The sequence below is a fragment of the Rhinatrema bivittatum genome, chromosome 4 (genome assembly GCF_901001135.1).
Source record: "Rhinatrema bivittatum chromosome 4, aRhiBiv1.1, whole genome shotgun sequence".
NCBI classification, from domain to species: domain Eukaryota; kingdom Metazoa; phylum Chordata; class Amphibia; order Gymnophiona; family Rhinatrematidae; genus Rhinatrema; species Rhinatrema bivittatum.
In genome coordinates, this window is record NC_042618.1 from 289626928 (window position 1) to 289650386 (window position 23459).

Below are 23459 nucleotides of genomic sequence, written 5' to 3' on the forward strand. Positions count from 1 at the left end.
CCCCAATACCACCATCTAAGGGATCCTGACCAGCCAGGTCCCTCCCTATCTTCTAGGGATGTGCAGACAAAAAGTTTTCGTTGATAAGTTGATAAGTTGAAGTTGAGGGTCGATTTCGTTCAATTTGGACATATGGAGAATTCCATAAGTTGAGGGTCTGTCCATACGTTCACCGGTTCCCTAAATAAAAATTTAAACCCCTCACCCTCCTTAATCCCCCCCCAAGACTTACCAAAACTCCCTGGTGGTCCAGCGGGGAGTTAGGAAGCCATCCCTGCACTCGTCTGCGATTTCCTCATGGCGCCGATAGCCTGTGTCACAGGGGCTGCCGTGCCATTGGTCAGTCCCTGTCACATGGTCACCGGCACCATCTTGTACTCCTACCACGTGACAGGTAGGTCATGTGGCAGGAGGTCGCTCCGGGACCCCCGCTGGACCCAACCGGAACTTTTGGCCAGCTTGGGGAGGCCTCCTGACCCCCCCAAGCTGGCCAAAAGTTCCGGTTGGGTCCAACGGGGGTCCGGGAGCGGAGGCGCGGAGGAGCACGTGACGTCCGCGTCACTCTGACGTGACGCTGACGTCACGTGCTCCTCCGCACCTCTGGTCCCGGACCCCCGCTGGACCCAACCGGAACTTTTGGCCAGCTTGGGGGGGCCTCCTGACCCCCCCAAGCTGGCCAAAAGTTCCGGTTGGGTCCAACGGGGATCCGGGAGCGGAGGCGCGGAGGAGCACATGACGTCGGCGTCACTCGATGTGACGCCGACGTCACGAGCTCCTCCGCGCCTCCGCTCCCGGACCCCCGATGGACCCAACCGGAACTTTTGGTGAGCTTGGGGAGGCCTCCTGACCCCCCCAAGCTGGCCAAAAGTTCCGGTATAAAAATATAAGTTGCGTTTTACATATGCGTTCAAAACGAATGCACACCCCTACTATCTTCCCCAGGAACCCAACAAAGGAATCTCACCCAGTAACAGTTTAAGGTTTTTACTAGTAAATACTGAGAACGTTGTAGGTATTTAGGGGAAGAAGGGTAGTGTAAAATTTGGGTTAGATTAACAAACACTTAAGCACAGTATTCAAGGGATTTCTCTGCATGAAATCTCAGTATCATTTAGCAATTTGAGCCTGATTCATTAATCATTTTTCCCATAGATACAGAATGGGAGAAAGCCATAGTGAGCAAAATTCTACAATTTACATCAGCAACTCGATATAGATGCATTTTAGTCCCTGGTTACCCAAACTTAGGGCCAGATACATTAAAACAGTAACTTTAAAACAGCCATGCGGTTGTATATGAATGCACGAATGCTAGCGCGTGCCCATTGACACAGCCATTTTATAATATGCGCACATCTTAAAAATCAGCTAGACACGCATAAATGTGCACCCCATTTTATATGGATGTGCACATGTGTTTCTTCTAATGCATAAGTGGGGGGATTTTAATATACACGCTATCTATAGCAGAAGTAAAGTTACATGGTAGGGGATCCCAGCGCGCATTTGTGAGTGTAAATACTTACGCAATGGTTTCCATTTAAATTCCTGAAACACCTATGCCCCACCTAGACCATGCCCAATCCCTGCCCCTTTCTTGGACTTTTTCTTTTGTGTGCGATTCACGCTGGCTCAAGCGACGTGCATATCTCCCTGATTTGGCACATGTAACACTTTAAAAATCTACCCCTAAGGTTTTTCTTCCATTTTGTATCTTTGGGAAAAACCCTTAGTGGTCAATTTTGAAAGGTCCATGCATGGTTCCCATGTGCACATGCATGCCGGATTTTAATGTCCATGTACACATGTACAGGGAGTGGCCTCCTCCATGTGTGCAGCAATGCAATCGGGCCTTTGCCCACTTCCCTCCCAGTCCGCTCCAAAAAAGGAACTGACTGGGATTGAACTTCACTAACCCTATCCTGTCTCCCTCTTCCCCTCTCCTCCCTGATCTTTAAACCTACCCTAGCTATCCCCAAATTTTTTGTTTTTATACTTACTGCTCCTCCAGAGCAGAAGTAAACTCCATGTGCCAGCTGGCTGCCGTCGTATGCTTCCCTGGGACAGCGTCTAATGGTGCTGTCCCAGCACACTCCCGCCCCCTGGCCTGCCCTTTCTTCAGGCCCGGCACTTCTGCGCACACTGGGAGTTATGCGCGTGGCAGGGCCCTTTCTAAAATGCTCTCGGCGTGCGCAGGGCCTGGCCACGTGTGAGTGTGTGTGTAAAAAAAAGAAAAATCCATTGGGGCCCTTGTTGATTTATAGGTATATAAAATATTTCAGCTGATGAGTTTCCCACACAGTTGGGAGTCTTCTTATTTTGGTTCACAATCTTCCAAGATCTCTCTTTGTTCTTGCTCAGTCCCTCTTTACCACTGAACCTGCCTCTAGAATGCAAGGCTGTCAGCAATGCAAACAGGCAGCTGTAAACCAAGGAGCCTGAGGGGTTTTTTTGTTTGGTTTTTTTTTCCTTTGAGAGAGAATTCAAACTCCAAAAGAAGGGGGAGGGAAACAAAGATCATGTCTCCCCAGCTCACCCCATGAAATCTTAGTTCACTTAGCTTTGTTCCATTGCCACTCTTGTCAGGGCTACAGCAGCTTCAGACCATCCAAATTCCCAGTCTCCTGATCACCAGGAACAGTCTCATTATTTCTATAACAGGAAAATACTGCTTTCCCCTCCTACCAGCAGGGAGTTGCATTGCTTCTAATCCTCTGAATCACAAAGCCAGAGGAAATTCACAGCCTAAAGTCAGCCATTTGCCTTCTGGTTGGTCATTCTGTCTCTGTAGCACATCCTGCATCAGGTGGCTTCCTGTTCTCTGTTCAGCTTACCTCACAGCCTGTGTTTGTTACAAGTAAACTATTTAGGAGTGGGTTCTGCAGTGCAGCAGCTCCAAGCTTTAAAAACAGACCATTTTAACAAATAGTGTTTTCGGTTCCACCTTTCTTTCAGCCAGAGCAGGTAGCAGGCGGAGTGCTGCAAGCCTCCATGACCCAGAGGGAACACCAGTTTACCAATGTATTCAGTCTGTCCTTGCTCAGTAAAAAGTTCAGTGGGGGCAGGAGGGCAGTTTTTTTTTCCAAACCCTGACACATATGCTAGAAATGGCTCCAAACAGGACTTTTTTTCTGATTCTATTGTAAAAGAATTACTTTACTCCTGCTCTGAGCTGGAATAAATAAATTAATGGTACAGACCTAAGGGAGGTGAATAAGTCACCCATATATGTTGGTGAATAAGCCTTTGGGAGTGGAAGTGGGAAGAGAGAAGTAGAGGAGTTTGGTTATGGAGAGTATAGGCCAGACGTTGTTTGGTCTTGGAGTATCTGAAAACTCACCAAATAGCATCCAAATATCCTCGTTTACAGCAGTAGATCATTAGAAAAATCCAATATTCTGCCACTCTTCACATGTTGGGAAAATTCAACCACATAGTAGCTAAGTCCCAACTCTAGTCTGGCAGCCCTGGTGCTGCCTTGGAGAAGGAAGATCTCCTGGTCAGAGACCATCACCCTGGTGCATCAGGAAACGATCCTGTAACAAAGACCTGCTCTCCAGGTGATGCATTGTCTTTTCACACAGAGTATGTCTCTCCCAGGGCTACTGCCCCAGATGGAAGGCTTAGGTTGGCCATCATAGTTGGTGATTTGATTATTAGGAATGTAGATAGCTGGGTGGCTGGTGGGCATGAGGGTTTCCTGGTAACATGCATATCCAGTGCAAAGGTGGGGGAACTCATGCTTCTCCTAGATAGGATTTTAGCCAGTACTGGGGAGGAACCGGCTGTCATGATACACGTGGGCACCAATGGCATAGGAAAATGTGGGAGAGTGGTTCTGGAAGCCAAATTTAGGCTCTTAGGTAGAAAGCTGAAAACCATAACCTCCAGGGTAGAATTCTCTGAAATGCTCCTTGTTCCATGTGCAGGTCCCCAGAGGCAGGCAGAGCTATAGAATCTCATTGCGTGGAGGAGATGATTATGATGCAAGGAAGAGGAATTCAGTTTTGTAAGGAAGTAGGGAACCCTTTTGGGGAAGGAGTCTTTTCTGAAGGGATGGGCTCCATCTTAATTAGGGTGGAACCAGGCTGCTGGCACTAATCTTTAAAAAGGAAATAGAGCAGCTTTTAAACTAGAAAAAAGGGGAAAGCCGATAGGTGCTCAGCAGCACATGATTTGGAGAGAGGTATCTTCGAAGGATACTAATGAAGTATTAGTTATGGCATCCCAACACAGAGGTTCCAATTATAAGAAAAGTAGTCCATGTGCCTATAAGTAAAGAATCACCTGAGCTAAATGATTCCAAATTATGATAGGGAAATACCTACATTACCTGAATGTAATCCACTTTGAAGTGCTGCGAAAAGTGGAATATAAATCTGAATAAGTAAAGTAACTGAAAAGAAGAATGTTAATACAAACAAAAAACACATTTTGAAGTATTTGTATCCTAATGTCAGAAGTCTAAGAACTTAAGAAATTGCCATACTATGTCAGACCAAGGGTCCATCAAGCCCAGCATGCTGTTTCCAACAGTGGTCAATCCAGGCTACAAGTACCTGGCAAGTACCCAAAAACTAAGTATATCCCACGCTACTGATGCTATTAATAGCATTGACTATTTTCAAAATTGGCTATTTATTTAAAGCTTTTTTTATACCAATGTTCGAGGGACATCACATCGGTTTACTTGTAACAGTTGAGGAAACAATACATAAAACTAGGTAACTTTACAGAATAAAAGGACGATAAAAAAGAGGTGTAACAAAATATATCTAGATAAGGAAAATAAGTGCATAACATTAAAACATAATAAAAACCTGGAAATGGAACAGGAAGAATAAACTGCAGAGATTATACGAGCATGGTTTAATAACAGGTAATGGACTTCTCCTCCAAGAACTTATCCAAACCTTTTTTTAAATCCGGCTACAGTAACTGCACTAACCACATACCCTGGCAACAAATTACAACTATATATTTCTTGAGATGCAGTGACAGAATTGTACACTATTCAAGGTGCGGACTCGCCATAGAGCGATACAGAGACATTATGACATAAGAACATAAGAAATTGCCATGTTGGGTCAGACCAAAGGTCTATCAAGCCCAGCATCCTATTTCCAACAGAGGCCAAACCAGGCCACAAGAACCTGGCAATTACCCCATCCTCTGTTTTATTCACTATTCCCTTCCTAATAATTCCTAACATTTTGTTTGCTTTCTTGACTGCCACAGCACATTGAGCCAATGATATTAACGTATCTACTATGGTGCCTAGAACTTGTTACGAATGGGCACAGGCCAGGAGTCGTGAACACCACTAACAGGGGTGTCTCAGGGTGGAGAAAGGCAGGACTGCAGAAGAGTCTAGATGCTGGCTGGTGCAGGCAGGAATGAGTAAACCCTATGGGCAAGTGGGAAGGTGGAATAGGCAGACTGAGTCTAATACTGGCTGGAGATACCTCATACCAGATGCATGAAGGTAAGGGTGAACTTGAATACTGGAACAGCATGGAGGTATGTGTGAGCGTGAATGTAGGTAAAGGTGTACAGGAAACTGGAACTGGATGCTGGTAAGGATGAATTCAGGAAGCGTGCAGGTAAGAGTGATAATGGCTGGAGGTATAAGTGACTGATTTGAGGAAACAAGACTGACAGAGAACTGTACAGACAAACCAGGACAGCACTAACATTGAACATGAAACACATAAGCCCAAAGGCAGCAGAGCGGGGCAAAGGCCGAAGGCTACAGACAGCAGACTAAGGAGCCGTAGGCCACACACATACACAGCAGGCGGAAAGCCTGTAGGCCACAGACAGCAGGCAGAGGGCCCGTAGGCCACACACACACACAGTAGGCAGAGGTCCATAGGCCACACACACACAGTAGGCAGAGGACCCGTAGGCCACACACACACAGTAGGCAGAGGGCCCGTAGGCCACACACACACACAGTAGGCAGGGGCCGTAGGCCACACACACAGTAAGTAAGGCAAGGCAGGTCAGAAGGCCCGTAGGCCACACACACACCGTAGGCAGAGGACCCGTAGGCCACACACACAGTAAGCAAGGCAAGTCAGGTCAGAAGGCCCGTAGGCCACACACACACAAAAGGCAGAAGGCCCGTAGGCCACACACACAGTAAGCAAGGAAGGCTAGAGCAGGAGCCCAGGCGAGCTCGATGCTGAAGCACTGATGGAACTGCTAGACAGGATTATAAAGGAAAGTCTGGGGTATAGAGTAGACAGGAAGGAAGGAGTGGGCCAGCCAGAAGAACATGCTCATGGGGGACCTCTGGTGGTGAGGCGGCTGCATAGCAGCCATGCTCATAACAGAACTCTTTCCTGAGCAGTAGCTCCTAATATGGAACATCGTGTAACTACAGCATGGGTTATTTTTCCCTATATGCATCACCTTGCACTTATCCATATTAAATTTCATCTGCCATTTGGATGCCCAATTTTCCAGTCTCACAAGGTCCTCCTGCAAATTATCACAATCCGCTTGTGATTTAACACTCTGAATAATTTTTTATCATCTGCAAATTTGATTACTTCACTCATTGTACTCCTTTCCAGATCATCTGTAAATATATTGAAAAGCACGGGTCCTAGTGCAGATCCCTGAGGCACTCCATTGCCCACTCCCCTCCACTGAGAAAATTGTCCATTTAATCCTACTCTCTGTTTCCTGTCTTTTAACCAGTTTGTAACCACGAAAGGATACTGCCACATACCCATGACTATTTACTTTTCCTAGAAGTTTCTCACGAGGAAATTTCTCAGATGCCTTCTGAAAATCCAAACACTCTACATCCACTGGTTCGCCTATATCTACATGTTTATTAACCTCTTCAAAAAAGTAAAGCAGATTTGTGAGGTAAGACTTGCCTTGGGTAAAGCCATTCTGACTTTGTTCCATTAAACCATGTCTTTCGATATATTCTGTGATTTTGATTATTAGAATACTTTCCACTGTTTTTCCTGACACTGAAGTCAGGCTAACTGGTCTGTAGTTTCCCAGATTGCCCCTGGAACCTTTTTTAAATATTGGGGTTGCATTAACCACCCTCCAGTTTTTAGGTACAATGGATGAGTTTAATGATAGGTTATAAATTTTAACTAATAGATCTGAAATTTCATTTTTTAGTTCCTTCAGAACCCTGGGATGTATACCATCTGGTCCAGGCGATTTACTACTCTTCATATTGTCAATCAGACCTACTACATGTTCTAGGTTCACCGTGATTTGGTTCAGTTCATCTGAATCATTACGCATAAAATCATCTCCGGAACGGGTACCTCCCTAGCATCCACTTAGAGAAAATAAGGACATTGTAGAAAGACTAAACAAATTCTTTTCTTCAGTTTTTACTGAAGAGGATGTTGTGGGGGTGGGGGGGGGGGGGGAAGATCCATTCCAGAGACTGTTTTCAAGGATTATGATTCAGATCAACTGAACAAAATTATGGTGAACCTGTAAGATGTAGTACGCCAGATGGACAAACTGAAGAGTAGTAAATTCCATGGACCGGATGGTATACACTCCATGGTTCTGAAAGAATTCAAAAATGAAATTTCAGACCTTTTAGAAAAAAATTAAAATCATCCCTTGTACCAGAAGACTGGAGGGTGGCCAAATTAACCTCGATATTTAAAAAGGGCTCCAGGGGAGATCCCAGAAAGTAAAGACTGGTGACCCTGACTTCACTGCTGGGAAAAATGTTGGAAACTGTATAAAAGAATGAAATCACAAATCATTTAGATAGACATGGTTTAACGGGATACAGCCAGCATGGTTTTACCCAAGGGAAGTCTTGCTTCACAAATCTCCTACAATTTTATGAAGGGGTGAATAAACATGTGAACCAGTAGGTGTGGTGTATTTGGATTTTCAGAAGACATTTGACAAAGTCCCTCATGAGAGACTTAGAAGAAAACTAAAAAGTCATGGAATAGGAGGCGATATCCTTTTGTGGATTGCAAACTGGTTAAAAGATAGAAAACAGAGAGTAGTATTAAATGGATTGCTTTCACAGTGGAAAAGTTAAACAGTGGAGTGCCTCAGGGATCAGTACTAGGACCGGTGCTTTTTAATATATTTATAAATAATCTGGAAAGGGGTACAACAAGTGAGGTGATCAAATTTGCAGATGACACAACATTTTGCAGAGTAGCTAAATCTCTAGTGGATTGTGATAAATTGCAGGAAGACCTTGTGCGACTGGAAGATTGGGCATCCAAATGTCAGATGAAAATTTAATGTGGACAAGTACAAGGTGATGCATATAGGGAAAAGCAATCCTTGCTGTAGCTACATGATGTTAGGTTCCATTTTAGGAGTTACCACCCAGGAAAAAGATCTAGGCACCATAATGGATAATACATTGAAATTGGCTCACTGTGCTATGACGGTCAAAACAAAGGAAACAATGTTAAGAATTATTAGGAAGGGCAAGGCAAATAAAACAGAGGATGTCATAATGCTCTGTATTGCTCAATGGTGAGACCACATCTTGAATACTGAGTGCAGTTCTGGTTGCCACATCTCAAAAAAGATATGGTTGCATTGGATAAAGTACAGAGAAGGGTGACCAAAATGATAAAGGGGATGGAACAGCTCCCCTATGAGGAAAGGCTAAAGAGGTTAGGGCTGTTCAGCTTGGAAAAGAGACAACTTAGGGGGGATATGCTAGAGTCTACAAAATCATGAAAGGACTTGAATGGGTAAATGTGAAACAGTTATTAACTCTTTCAGATAATACAAGAACTAGGGGGCACTCCATAAAATTAGCATGTAGCAAATTTAAATCAGAGAAAATTCTTTTTCACTCAAAGCACAATTAAGCTCTGGAGGCAGCCAGTGTAGCTGGGTTTAAAAAAGGTTTGAGAAGTTCCTAGTGAAGTCCATAAACTGCTGTTAAACAAGCATAGCCACTGCTTGTTGCTGGCATTAGTTGCATGGGATTTGTTAAATGATGGTACTTGCCACGTGATTTGAATTGACCTCTGGAGACAGAATAGCAGGCTTGATGGATCTTTGGTCTGACCCAGTATGGCATATTTTATATTCCTTTTGTTCATTATATTTCTTGAAATGTATTATCATTCATAGTGAGTTGAACATATGACGTTATATATTGCTGTCAATTGAAAACCAGACAAAAATATACATACATTTTTTAAATTGGTTTTGTGTAAAACAATGGTTTATCACATTTCTATTGTGAACTACAATATATATAATATTGAATTTGTTTTTTACTTTTAGATCATAGCCATGAAGGAAGGAACTGTGCTGAGAGAAGGAACTTTGAAAGACATTCAAAACAAAGATGTAGAGCTCTATGAACATTGGAAAACTCTCATGAATCGGCAGGATCAGGAATTAGAAAAAGTAAGTAAAAGGAGTGGGAGGGGGGGGGGGGGAGGGGAGGGACAAAAGATTTGTACAGTTTTACATTGTGAAATGGTAGCTGATCATCCCAGAGTATCCCATGTCCTGGTGTCATAAAAATGCTTATCTCCCCTTAATTTGGCATATTAGCCACATATTGTAATCATCTACCTGTTGCGATGCGGCCCATGGCTGGTGCCAGGAGCTGCCTCTTACCTTCATGGCCCGGAGGCTGCAGCAGCCCAGGACCTCTCCAGCTTGCCTGTCTGACGTCGTGGATCCCCGCGGTTTGGTCACCATCTTGCCGGCATGGCAGGAGCCGTGCCGGGCTTCTCTAATGCGGCAGGAGGCTGCTGGCGACTCTGTTCTATTTGCGGCCCAGAGGCCGCAGAAGCCGGGGCCTTTCCCACGGCAGATATTGCCCCCGGACCTTCTCTTCGTGGCAGGATGCTGCCGATGACGTCGGGGCCTGTCCTACGGCCCTCCTCCAGCTTTCCCTGCTTCTCTCTCAAAGCGGCAGCATGGCCGCTGTCCAGGGTCCTGCCCAGCTTCCTTCTAGGGGCAGGCCTGTGGCTTCCTCTGAGATTTAAAGGGCCAACGCAGGTGTGGTCCTCCTGAACTCCTTCCAGGGAGTTATCTTCTTCAGCCGTATAAAAGGGCTCTTCAGTCCTTGCTTTGGCAAGGGGCTAAGTCCTCCCAAGGACTCCTCGTCTCCAGCTCCTACCCAGGCATTTCTGCTCTTTATCCATGGGTCTTCTTGTATCTTCCTGGTCTCTGTTCTGTTGTTCCAATGATGTTCCAATGATATTCCTGATGTTCCGTGACATTCCTGAAGTTCCATCATGGTCCAAGTTCTGTGTGATCCCCAGCCTTATGTATCTGGTCCTAATGCTTCAGGTCCTGTAGGACCCATGCCTTCGGAGATTCCTTGCTTTTAATCTGAGCTTCCAAGTTCCAAGTTTTATCTTCGTCTTTCCAGTCCTGACTCTGAAGGATCCAAGGGGTTTCTACAATCCTGCGCTATGAGACCTCCTGAGCCTCCTGCTCCCCTTGTGGTCCGTGAACAGCCGCCCGGCTGTGTAGGACACATAGGGGACAGTGTGGTCCACGACCAGCCTCATGTGCTGTGTAGGGCGCCTGAGGGTTTTGCTCATCCCTCTCTGTTTCCTGTTTTCATCTCAAGCTACATCTGAGTCTTTATTTCAAGCTCCAGTGCCTTCGGCCTTCTCCCACTGTGACCTCTGTCCGACCTACCACCTCTGCTGCACCCTGTGGCAGGTCTGAAAGGGCATGAAGTAGTCAAAGGACCACTCAGAAACCACCATTGCGTTGGTGGCCTCATGGGCGTGCAGGTCAGTGGAGGATTCGAGGCTCCTGACTCTCAGACTTGGACCATCCACACCGCAAGGGCACACACTCTCCTCGTTCCAGGCTGGAGAGCTCCCAGTTGTGCTCCGTCCCATCATCAGCGCAACACTACCAGCCTGTTCATTCACACCAGCAATGGCTCAAATAGTGCTGACCTATCCAAATCTAAGTTTATTTGCACAAAAAATATACTAAAAAAAAATGTGAAAACACACATTACTTGAGTGGTTGCTAGTGTGAGCGAACAGGCTGATATAATATTACAACCTGTGGCTAATATGCCAAATTAATGGAAGATAAGCATTTTTATAATACTAGCACGTGTAAAACTCTGGGGTGATCAGATACCAACGTGTTCCCTTTTGTATTGTGATTTAATTTTGGAAACATTGTCTTAGCTTCTCTTCGTGTTAAGTAGTTTACACACTTTTGCTTAACAATATAATAAATGATGGTAGAAAAAGTCCAATTGGACCATCCAGTCTGGCCAGTTGAGATCACTCCTCTGTTTCTACCACTCTGGGTAGTTGAGTATACAGGCTCCCTTGCTCAACCCAACATAGTTCCCCCATTATTTATTCCATCTGTCCTCTCCCCTGTTCTTGCACCATTAACCTCTAAATCTGTGCCAGTCATGTTCAAAACTTTCACAGTTCTGGCTTTCAGCACTTCTCCTGGAAGGGCATTTCAAAGTTTGTCATCTTCCTTTTAGATTCTTACAAATCCAATACTTAAATCTAGGGGTGTACAGAGATAAAAAATTTGTTTTGGTTTTTGTTTCATTTTTGGGGGGAGCTTCTTACAAATTTCATTTTGTTAAATATTTATTTAATTTCTTTAGTTTAAAAAACATGAAATATTTTTTTAAAACCCTCAAAAATGGTGGAAAGAAAGGAAGAGGACCTACGAGACCTCAGATCCAGCCTTTGGGCCTAGGTTAACCCTGGGCCAAGGACCCAGCCTAGGCCAAGACCCCAAAGACGTACTGGGGTGTAGACTGTGGTCCCTGTATAGGGTATTAGCCTATTCCCTAGGTGAGGCCTTGGGCTTGGTCCTAGGCCTAGGCCTGATAAGTGACTTTATTTTTTTTTTCCAATTTTTAAAATGATACAAAATTCCAAGGAATTAAAATTATTTTGTTGTGAAAATGACCAGAAACAAAATAGGAAATTTCATTGTCATTTCCTATTTCCTTTCTCCCAAATGCACATACCTACTTAATACAATTATTCAGGTTTCTAGCTATGTCTTCTGACCAAGTTTATTAAATTATTCATACAATCACCAAAATTAGTGAGTCTGTTCCAAACATCTAGCCTCCCCATGCTCATTTATTTTCAGGTTTTAACCATGGTCTTTCATTGCAGGTTTCTCCAGGCTTCTTGGAAGTCCAATGCAGATATGCCAATACTCTTTAATAGGGATGTGCACAAACAATTTTTGGTTCAGTTCATTCCTTCATTTCACTTTTTGGGAGCATTTTTTAGGTTCATTTCATTTGCTTCAGTAGTTTATGTGAGTAAATGCTGTTTAAGACTCAAGACAATGTCAAAGACTCAAAACAAAGAAAGAAGACCTTCTTTGAATATTTGGAGATCAAATGATAGATCAGAGAGCGATCAGACAGAGTGAACAACTATTAAAGATAAGTCCCCTTGATGCAGGTTTTTGAAATGCCAGCTGATGTCTGGGTTGGGTTGACTTTCCTGACACGTTTGCCATAATGTGCTCTTTGTTTTGGGGATGCATTAACTTTATTTAAGTGACATCTAATTTTGTTTTACATGCTGTTGAAAACTATTGAGAAATAGATTTTATTTGGTACCCATTGTGGACCAAATGGGTGAATGATTGAGAAGTCTGGGACACTTCTTTTTGTAAAGAGGTCTGGCACATTTTCTCGGCTTGCTGACACTCATAAGATGTATTAAAGCAGTGGTTCTCAACTGGTGTATCATGACACAAGTGCACATCCTGGTCTCCCGCTGCTCTTCCCTCCCTCTTCTCCACCTCAGTGAGAAGCACCCATTTCTTTGATGAGCACTGCTGCTGTTCCTGCCTGGGCTATCAGCACATTCACGCCTGAAGGGGCAAGCCCGGGCAGGAACAGCAGCAGTGTTTGTGGAAGTGAGCAGCTTGGTTTACGGATGTGCTGTTGAGGTTCCCACCCCCATCAGTAATAAAATGATGGCACGGTTTATCGATTTGCCAGTGAGGTTCCCACCCCCACCAGCAGGATGAGGATGGCACAATTCGTTGACTGCCTGGTAGGCAGAGAATTCCGTGTGGGTGCAGCAGCGTGATTTGATGACATACCAGGCCCCTCCGGCAAAAAGAAAAATGGTGCGCTGGCTGGGTTTCCACCCTCTGTCTGCAGAGCAAAAGCTTGCCAGGAGTGGAGGAGGGCTGAGAGAGAAGTGAGGGGATGGAAGGAAAAGGGAAGAGGATGTGAGCAAGTAAGTGGGAAGGGTAAGAAGCTGTGAGATAATGAGGGAAGGAAGGGAAAGTGGCATCAGGTGAACCACTACCTGGTGTGCAATTGGGAGGCCAAGCCTCACCCATTAAAAAAAGAACAATGGGGCACTGCAGGAGCACAGCCACTGACTGGGAGGCAAGTCACACCAAAGACCACCTGGCTGGACCAAGCAAGCAAGTGAGGAAGGGAAGAGAGGAGAGAGTTTGGGATGAGAGAGTAGAGGGAGAAATGAGGGGAAGAAAGGGATGACTGAGATGGATGAGAGGGGAAAAGACTGAATGAAGGGTGATGGGGAAGGGAAAGAGATGGAGCAAAGAGAAGGGTGCATAGTGAGCAGAGAAAGGAGGGGAGAAGGGTGAATGAGATGAAAGGGATGGGGTCTCACACCTGGGGGGTGGAGGCAGAGGTGATAGGGTGAGACCAACAGGGGTCCACTGCAGCCAAAGGAAGGAAGGAGAAGGCCAGCAGCTGAAGAAATAAAGGCAAGAGAGAGGCCCTGATAGAGCTGCTGGTGGCGGAGAAAGGAAAACTGGAGAGAGACTTTGGCATGAGGAAGTGTGGATGTGTCTGTGTGCGTGCAAGAGCATGTATATTGGGGCACGTGGGAAGAAAAGGCCATGCTGCATTAAAAAGCAGCAGCAGTAGCTGTAGCATTGGCTTCAAGCAACAACGAAGGCCTGGAGTAAAATCAGAAGTAGACGGCGATCAGCATGGAAGACAGCAGCGTTAGCCCCCACGGTCCATGGGATTCTTCTTTCTTGGGTTATGAGGGTTGGAGGAAGCTGCTGCAGCTACTATTTATGCTCTGGGGGAGAGAGGAAGTGGGAGTGAGGCAGTCAGCCAGCCAGTGTATAAGTGAGAGAGCATGTGTGTGATTGAAAGCCTGTGTGTAAGAGAGAGAGAACATTGTGTGATTGAGAGAGCTTGGTCAGGAATAGAGATGTGAATCGTGTCATCGATCGTCTTAACGATCGATTTTGGCTGGGGGGGGAGGGAATCGGATTGTCGCGGTTTTAGGTTTGTAAATATCGTTTAAATCGTGTTTTAGTGTGCTGGGAAAACCAGCACACTAAAACAACCCTAAAACCCACCCCAACCCTTTAAAGTAAATCCCCCACCCTCCCGAACCCCCCCCAAAATGCCTTAAATTACCTGGGGTCCAGAGGGGGGGTCCCGGTGTGATCCTTTACTCTCGGGCCTCCGGTGCGGTGTAGAAATGGCGCCGGCGCTACCTTTGCGTCATATGACAGGGCAAAGGTAGCGCCGGCGCCATTTTGTTTTTTGTCCCCCGATGTCAGGAGCATAGGAGATCGCTCGCGGACTCCCGCTGGACCCCCAGGGACTTTTGGCCAGCTTGGGGGGGCCTCCTGACCCCCACAAGGCTTGCCAAAAGTCCAGCGGGGGTCCAGAACGACCTCCTGCAGTCGAATCGTGTTGCCGGCCGTACGGCAACACGATTCGACTGCAGGAGGTCGTTCCTGGACCCCCGCTGGACCCCCAGGGACTTTTGGCCAGCTTGGGGGGGCCTCCTGACCCCCACAAGACTTGCCAAAAGTCCAGCGGGGGTCCAGAACGACCTCCTGCAGTCGAATCGTGTTGCCGTACGGCCGGCGCCATTTTGTGCAGGAGGTCGTTCTGGACCCCCGCTGGACTTTTGGCAAGTCTTGTGGGGGTCAGGAGGCCCCCCAAGCTGGCCAAAAGTCCCTGGGGGTCCAGCGGGGGTCCGGGAGCGATCTTCTGCGCTCTTGATGTCGGGGGACAGGAACCGAAATAGCGCCGGCACCATTAACGCAGACGTGGCCCGAGAGTGGAAGATCACACCGGGATCTCCCCACTGGACCCCAGGTAATTTAAAGCATTTTGGGGGGGTTCGGGAGGGTGGGGGATTTATTTTAAAGGGTCGGAGTGGGTTTTAGGGTTGTTTTAGTGTGCCGGTTTTTCCGCCCTCCCCCTTCCCCTCCCCCTTCCCCCGATTTACGATTTTTGACGATAAATCGGGGGAATTCCTATTATATATCGCCTCTAACGATTTTTGACGATTTAAAATATATCGGACGATATTTTATATCGTCAAAAAACGATTCACATCCCTAGTCAGGAAGGTGATGTGTGTGTGTGTGTGAGAGAGAGAGAGTGGTTGGGGAGATGGTTGGTGTGTGAGAGACAGAAACTGGTCCTGAGGGGGTGACGTGTGTGAGAGACAGAGACTGATTGTGGTCCCTAAGGAAAAGTACCGTGAGTACACAGCTTTAGCAGGCACTGCTGCTTTTGGTCTGTGCTATTAGCCTGCCAGGGAAAGGAATAGGAAAGTTGCTGGAGAGGGTAAGTTAAGGTGGCTTTTAAAGTTCATTTTTCTTGATTGACTGCCATTTTAATTATTGGGTATTATGTGATGTCTGCTATTTTGAAATATTTTATTAGTGTTTGGAGAATGCCTAATAATTTTAAGAGTTTTTAATTGTTTTTAATGGTTATGTGTTCTATTCATCAGCTGTTTTGAAACATTTATTAGTATAGTTTTACAATTATTTCTGTGTGTGGATCTATAGCAGCTTGGAAGTGTGTTAGTGTTTAGGGCTGGTTTAATATTTGTAGTGTTGCCTTTTCATAGGTTGGGTTGTTACTGTTTGAGTGTTCAATAATGCAAGCGTAGCTTTCTGCGGATTAGTTTGTGTGCATTATTGCAGATCCTGGGACTATCAGGTCGATACAGTAACGTGCAGTTAAAGATTCCCCGTCTGTAACGTGCTGGGAGCGCACAATACAGACGAGTAAGGCGATCCAGCGATACAGTCTCCAGTTTCACGCGTCCTTAGCGCTTCCTAAAATAGACACATAACCCTTTCCGCACCCAGCATGTAAATGAACGAAAAAGCTGTATAATGAAGGAATTAGCTATTCCCCTCCGATACTGTAACGGGCGCTGATACTATCTCCTCAGTAACCCGCTGTTTTGCCGCGGCCTTAACGTGTTAGTTTACCGCCTCCCCCTAGTAGGTGTTAGTGTAGTGTAGTGTAAAAAACATTGCTTACCCGCCCTGGTCCCGTCCGGTCTCCTGCAGCCCGTCCGGTCCCCTCCTCCCGAAGCAAAAAAAAAAAAAAAACCCGAAAAAGTAGCAAGGCTCGGGCCTGCTACGGCAGTCCCTTCTCCCTTCCTCCCGATTTCGCACGGGCATCCATCCAGGCAGAGGGAGCCGACGGCGAAACGACCTCCGGCTCTCTTTGCCTGGATGAACGCACGGCCCCCGCCGGAATGAATGCCCGTGCGATTTTGGCGCTCATGGCATGAGCGCCAAAATCGCACGGGCATTCATTCCGGCTCATGGCATGAGCGATTTTGGCGCTCATGCCATGAGCGCCAAAATCGCACGGCCATTCATCCAGGCAGAGGGAGCCGGTGGCGAAAACGGCCTCCGGTTCCCTCTGCCTGGATGAGCGCATGGCCCCTGCCGGAATGGATGCCCGTGCGATTTTGGCGCTCATGCCATGAGCGCCAAAATTGCACGGCCATTCATCCAGGCAGAGGGAGCCGGTGGCGAAAACGGCCTCCGGTTCCCTCTGCCTGGATGAATGCACGGCCACCGGCAGTGAAGGAATGGCCGTGCGATTTCAGCGCTGAAGGCAGTCAGATGCCGTGACGTCACGACATCACGGCATGTGACTGCCTTCAGCGCTGAAATCGCACGGCCATTCATCCAGGCAGAGGGAACTGGTGGCGAAAACGGCCCACGGTTCCCTCTGCCTGGATGAATGCGCGCCTGTGCGACCCAGCCCGCGGCCTACCCGCCCGATCGAACACGCGCCTACCCGCCCGCGGCCCGCGGCCTCGAACACTCGGCTCCCGCCGCCGCCCGCCGGCCGCCTGGACCGGCCAGTATCGCCTGGACCCACGCGGCCCTCCGGCTCCCGCCGCTGCCTGGATGACCGCATGAAAGTGACAGGTATTTAAAAAAAAATTTTTTTAACACTCAGGTTTTTACATCTTTTTGGTTTTTTGTTTTTTTTTACACTTCCTGGTGCCTGTCATTTCAAATGTCATTTGAAATGACAGGTACCAGCGCACCCAGGTTACTGTATAGGCGCTGTATTAAGCGCCTATACAGTAAAATGGGTTGCGCGGGCATAACCCTTCCCTAACACTTCACAGCCGCGGCATGCATTTGCATGCAATTAGAAGAGAGTATCAGGCGCTAGGTCAAGAGAACTGTGCGTGGGGGGAGGAAGGGTGCGCCTGACACTGCCGCACTGTTTCTACCGCGGCCTTACAGTATCGAGCCGTATGTTAGGTGTTATATTTCTGTTTCCATTTCTCCAGGTTTGCACTGAATGCAGAGTGGCTCTTTTGGGTTTCCATTCCAGTTTTTGTCTCCATATTTGTAATTTGTGGTCTTTCTGTACATGGTGAAGGTCAGTTCTATGTGTGTGTGAGACCGAGATGAGGTATTTAACTAGCATAGCTAGTAAAATACTTCACCTTATTTGTTGTGTTTTCTTAATAAGGGGCATACATTGGTGGTGAACTGCTATTTATTTATTTATTTATTTATAAGTAGGGCTATTGCGCTTGGTAGTAGAGGGATTTTGTGTTGCTGTTATTGAGATAACACCATAATATTTTTTTTTTTTTGTATGATGAGTTGTATAGGGAATGTTCTAGTTCTGCTTTATACCCATTACTGAGGGGCAGGGGGTTCCTGTGGATGCAAAGTGTACATTTACATTTAGCCTTGTGACTATCATGTGTTTAGAGTGAAACACATGTAAAAATCATCAGGTGTCTTCCGACAGAAAAAAGATTGAGAACCACTGCATTAAAGTATGGGTTATAGATTTACTTTTATAAATTGTATTACTGATCTTTCTACTAGGCAGGCCTGACATGACTGGGTGTGCATACTATGCAGTTTCACAGGGCAGCACACCCAGGGGAGTGGCAGGCTTGTTGCAGCAAGAAAGGCCGCGGGGTCGCTGGCAGAGCCTAACTTGCTGGCGGCTGAAGGAGAGAGGCTGTAGGCCACCGGCATTTAACCCACTGGCAATCAAAGGATTGATGCTGCAGGCCTCCGGCACTCAACCTGCTGGCGGCCGAAAAAAGAGAAATGCTGCAAGCCACCGGCGCTTAACCCACCAGCAGCTGAAAATGAGAGGCCCGGGTCTTCTGTTGTGTGCACAGCTTCTGCTCCCCACTCCCCAGAAAAGCAGGAAGTTCAGAAAGGCGTGGTTGAGCTCATCCCACCATGGCCCGAAGACAGCAGGAGGCCATGTATATATGCATGTGAGTGAGAGCCTGTGTTTGTGTACATGTGTGTATGTGTGAGAGCCCGGGTGTGAGTATGTATGACTGTGTGCTTGTGAGAGCCCATGTGTTAAACACAGGCTCTCACAGGCATGCATACACACATAATGTATCTGTGAGGGAGAGGGAGCCTGTGTACATTAGAGACAGGGAGTGTGTGAATGAATTAATGAATGTTATTGTGTGTCTGTGTAAGAGAGAAGATAAAATTTGTGCGGCTGTACCTCCCCAATCCATGACAGTCTCATGGTGACTGGAAATCAGAAGATCACAGATAGGGAGAAAAGAAGCTTTTTAAAATCCTTATTAGTTCAAATTATTGAATGTAATTTGATTCTGATTCCCCAAAATATTTCATTTTTTTTGGGGGGGGAGGGGAAACAAAACATTTTTTAATTTGATTTTTTATTCATCAAATGTTTTGAAATATTTAAATTGGTGTTTGGGAAATTATGGCTATTCTATTCATTAAATGGTTTGAAATATTTATTCGTTTTATGAATATGATTTTACTCTTATGATTGATTTATGTTTCTTGATTTTATTATTTAATATTTTTTTATAAAGAATGGTAATGTTTCTGGTTTTCCATTATTGCTCTGCATATAGAGGTTGGCTTGTTGTGGGCTTCATTTCAGTTCTTCTCAGCATGTTTGTTTATACTTTCTGATCTCTTTATTCTGTATTTGGTGAGGATCTGTCTGTATTCTGCATATGTGACAAGAGGTGAGGTATTTTGCGGGTATGTAATTGCTGTGTAGGGATCTATAGTATCCTGGTTTCCTAATAAGAGTTTTATTGGTGTTCTAAGGCTGGTGTAATATGTGAGGTGTTGCCTTTTCATAGATAAGATTGTTAGGATTGTCTTTGTATGGGAGGTTTACTATATTATTAACAGAATTAACGGTAATTCTGTTTTTTCATGGCTTTCTTAGGGCCAAGCTCACACCTAATATGCATTGCAAAAAGTCCAGTTCCATAGGAGTCCCAAGTGTCTTTCTGGTTTGCACCATAGGAGTGCATATAATATAATATGCTTGTTGTGTTATTATTGCCTCAGAAGATTGTACTTTTGAATGTTCTTTTTCATGTAAAATTTGTCATAGATGCATAATTTAATTGTGTGTATCGGTAAAGTGTGTGTTTGTGGTGAGGTGGTGGGTGTGCAAGATGGTAAGGTTTGCCTAGGGTACCTTATACCCTTCCCTATCCATGGGTTCTGGGGTGGGGGTGAGTGCGTGTCAGTTTTTAAAAGCATAGTTGCAGGATGGAGCTGGGCTTTATTTGATGGGCCTGGGAGGAGGGGGTGGGGGTGGCAGCACAGTAATTTGTTGCACAGGCCAGCAAAAAAGCTAGCATGGGCCCTGCTGCTAGGTGAATCAATAAATGATGTTTACATTTATACAGTTGGAATTTTATGCCCATCAGTTGTACTAATTCACACTAACTACTGAAACAAATGAAAACAATTCACAGTCCTACTAGTGTTTAGAAATTGCAACCCTTGCTCCAGACAAGTTAACCCAGTGCTTACCTAGCCAGCCTGGTTAGAAGGGTGTACAAGATCCCATATTTAATCCCACAAATAGCCTCCACTCTTTCACTCAGGTCTTGCCATCAAGCTTTGTTTTGTGTTTTCTTATAACTCTATTTTATCAGGAAATCAGAAAACAAAGCAACAAATACATTACGTTCATCAACAAATTATATAAATAAATATATGCAGGACTCATCTGTTTTTTAGCTTCTGTACATAAAGGATACCCAAAATGGTCATTATAAAGATTCTATTATCTATATATTGAAATCCCATCTTCCTTGTATCTGCTGTCTATTTCAAACATAACATATGCACCCTTGACCATTCAGCCTCCCACTCCCAACCATCCTCTTGCATGCATCAAGTAGTACCACCAAGTTCAAAATAAAATACAAACTTACTGGAGATCAAAGGGCACAGCGTTATAAAGTGTTAACATAAATGTAACTGAGCCAACAACAAAAACTCTGTCCCCACACTGTCTTTGCCATGCCCCAGCAAGATATCCAACCCCTAGCCTCCAGGCAGTCCACCACTCTGTATAGAGATCCCACCTTGCCCCAACAAGGTGCCCAAACAAAGCATCCAACCACACTCAACATCCTTGAAATCCTGAATCCAATGGCACTAACAACACTGCCTGGCATAAAAGCTCAGGGACTTTACCACAGTCGTGGATAGTAAAGCTATTATCTGTCTATCTGTATCCCTCCAATAGATGTGGCCCTTGATCCACCAAACAATGTATCTTCCAAGGCCTTCTGAAGGAACTTGTTAAATAAATCTTGACCCATGTCAGACAAATGAATCTCATCGACTGGTAACAAACCATTACATGCCTCCCAATCACAGGAATGATGTATATGGATACCTCCCCATACACACATTCCGGACACATAGCCAAGAGCTAATTTACTGGTTAACATTCTTGAAATCATATTCTAAATAGTCTGCTCCCTCAGTTTAGGCCTTGGATATCAGACCAACAAATCATCCAGGTTGACAATATTGTATAATCCTTCTGTGCCACATCAATCAACTAGTAATATGACCATGTATCCAAATAATTGCTACTAAAGATACATTGTCAAAACCTTTGGGTGAGCGAGTGACCCAATCCTCAGAAAAGTTGCCTGAAGCAAATAGATTTAATTTATGCCTCATTATCTGAACCACTGCATTGTGACCCCCATGCATGGAAAGCTCATAGATGTGAATTTTAAAACAGATGTGTGCACACAAAGTAGCAGATGTATGTGCAAATAGTGCTTTTCATTCTAGTGCTATTTTACAAACCTAACACATACGCGTTCAAGTACTGGTATATGAATGTTTGCTCGTAAGAAAAAAAAAAAGTGGATTAGGGGCGTGGTGGGGTATTTCAGGGTGAAGAAAACATTTATGCACAAAAGTTGCGATTTTATAAAATGTGAATGCAGCGCACATGTGGCTGTTACCTGTGCATAAATACTTCTGCTATTTATCAGGTGTAAACCAGAATAAAACTTTATATAGCCAAATATTGATTGCGTGAGGGGTCTGGGTTAAGTGGGGGAAGTGCAGGCTGAAGAACCAGTGGGGTCTTGATGACCTAGAGCTAGACTGAACAAACTGGTAAGCAAATTGGTTTAAATTGTAATTTCCTTCATGCAATCATATGATAAAATGTACTCACTTGCGCACGTAAAAGCCAACAAATCCTAAAGAAAATAAGTCAATAAACTTTCCTCATGTAAATGTTTAAAATTAGAAGCACACATATGCATGAATAGGCATATTTTATGTAATATGTGCACACTTGGGCACACTATATAAAATTCATGTGCATATGTGCTTGTGCCCATACACATGCTCATTTTAAAGTTATCTTTATGAGGACCAAATGGATGCCTTTGGTTTTCCCTTACTAAAGGAGTGTACCATTTAAGATGGGGAGGTTCAATGAAGAAATAAGTGAGAGAGGTTTGGGTTTTGCTCCCCAATATGGGAACATGTAGATGGTATGTCCTAACTGCTTTTCATCCCACAGCAGTCTTTCCTCATGGATTTTTAGTTTGGAACTTGAGTTAACAGGTTATGGATTTTTAGTTACCTTTTCAAGGAAGCAGGTTGTTCTGTCTCCTGCTGAGGAAAAATCAAAGTTATGGGAAAGCAGTAAGAAAATTCCATCTTCTGAGTTAGAGATATTTATATTTATCAGGAATATAATAAATTTGAAATAAATCAAAATTCTTATCTTTGGAGAATTACAAAATTTCAGCAACATTTTCAAAATAACTCTAGCTCAGAAAATAAATATGTTTTTGGGAAATTAAATAATTTTTGTTATTTTCTAATAGCCTAAATTTATATTGTAATTATGAGTTATCTGTAATCCCAGCCAATGAGGTCAACTGTAATTTGGAAATCTCTTACCGCTTTGCCAGCTTCTCACCAACCTCAATCTAAAACATTTCCTGTACGCGGATGATAACCAGATCTTGATCCCCATCAAAGACACCTACTCGAAAACACTTGACCACTGGGAAAACTGCTTCCAAGAAATAAAACACCTCCTCTCCAGCCTAAACCTAGTACTAAACTCCTCCAAGACCGAACTCCTACTCATCTCTCCTGAGAACAGCTGCATCACCACTACTCATCCGGCCATTCCACCAACCACCCAAGTGAGAGATCTAGGAGTGATTATTGCAATCACATGAACTTGAAAGCTTCCATCAACAGAACTACCTAAGACTGTTTCCATAAACTACAAGTGCTAAAACGGATAAGATCCCTCTTTCATACTCAAGACTTCAGAACAATTCTACAAGCAATCATCTTCTCAAAGATAGATTATTGCAATTCAATCTTTCTTGGTCTCCCTCTTACACTAAACCGCTTCAGATGGTACAAAATGCAGCAGCACGATTGCTAACCAACACCAGGAGGAGAGACCACATCACCCCAATCCTAAAAAACCTCCACTGGTTGCCAATTCACTTTAGAATCATCTACAAGTCCATCTCCATTATATACAAAAACATCCACCAACATGCTCCAATTGACCTACAAATCCCCCTCCGATTACACAACTCTTCAAGACCGACTAGAGATGCATACAGAGGATCACTCCAGGTACCTTCCACCAAAACCACCAGACATATTACTCTAAGGGATCGGGCCCTCTCCACAGCCGGCCCCCCCTTATGGAACTCCATCCCCCCCAATCTGAGACAAGAACCTTGCCTCCGAACCTTCAGGAAAAGACTTAAGACTTGGTTGTTTAAGCAAGCATTCCCGGACCCTAATTAATCTCTTACATTGTCAACATATTTCCCTCAATCACACTAGTTTCAGGAATTTGTAATAAACCCCTTACTTAGTCAACATATTGTCAC

General features: G+C 44.9%; 1 protein-coding gene across 2 annotated transcripts in view; it reads left to right on the forward strand.

Annotated features, from left to right (window-relative positions):
- ABCC9 (ATP binding cassette subfamily C member 9) overlaps positions 1 to 23459 on the forward strand; it is a 976112-nt gene that overhangs the window by 525768 nt on the left and 426885 nt on the right. For both annotated transcript variants that reach the window (XM_029600177.1, XM_029600176.1), the window contains exon 22: positions 9274 to 9399. In XM_029600177.1, the coding sequence (XP_029456037.1) occupies positions 9274 to 9399 (126 nt within the window). The remainder of the gene's footprint in view (positions 1 to 9273; positions 9400 to 23459) is intronic.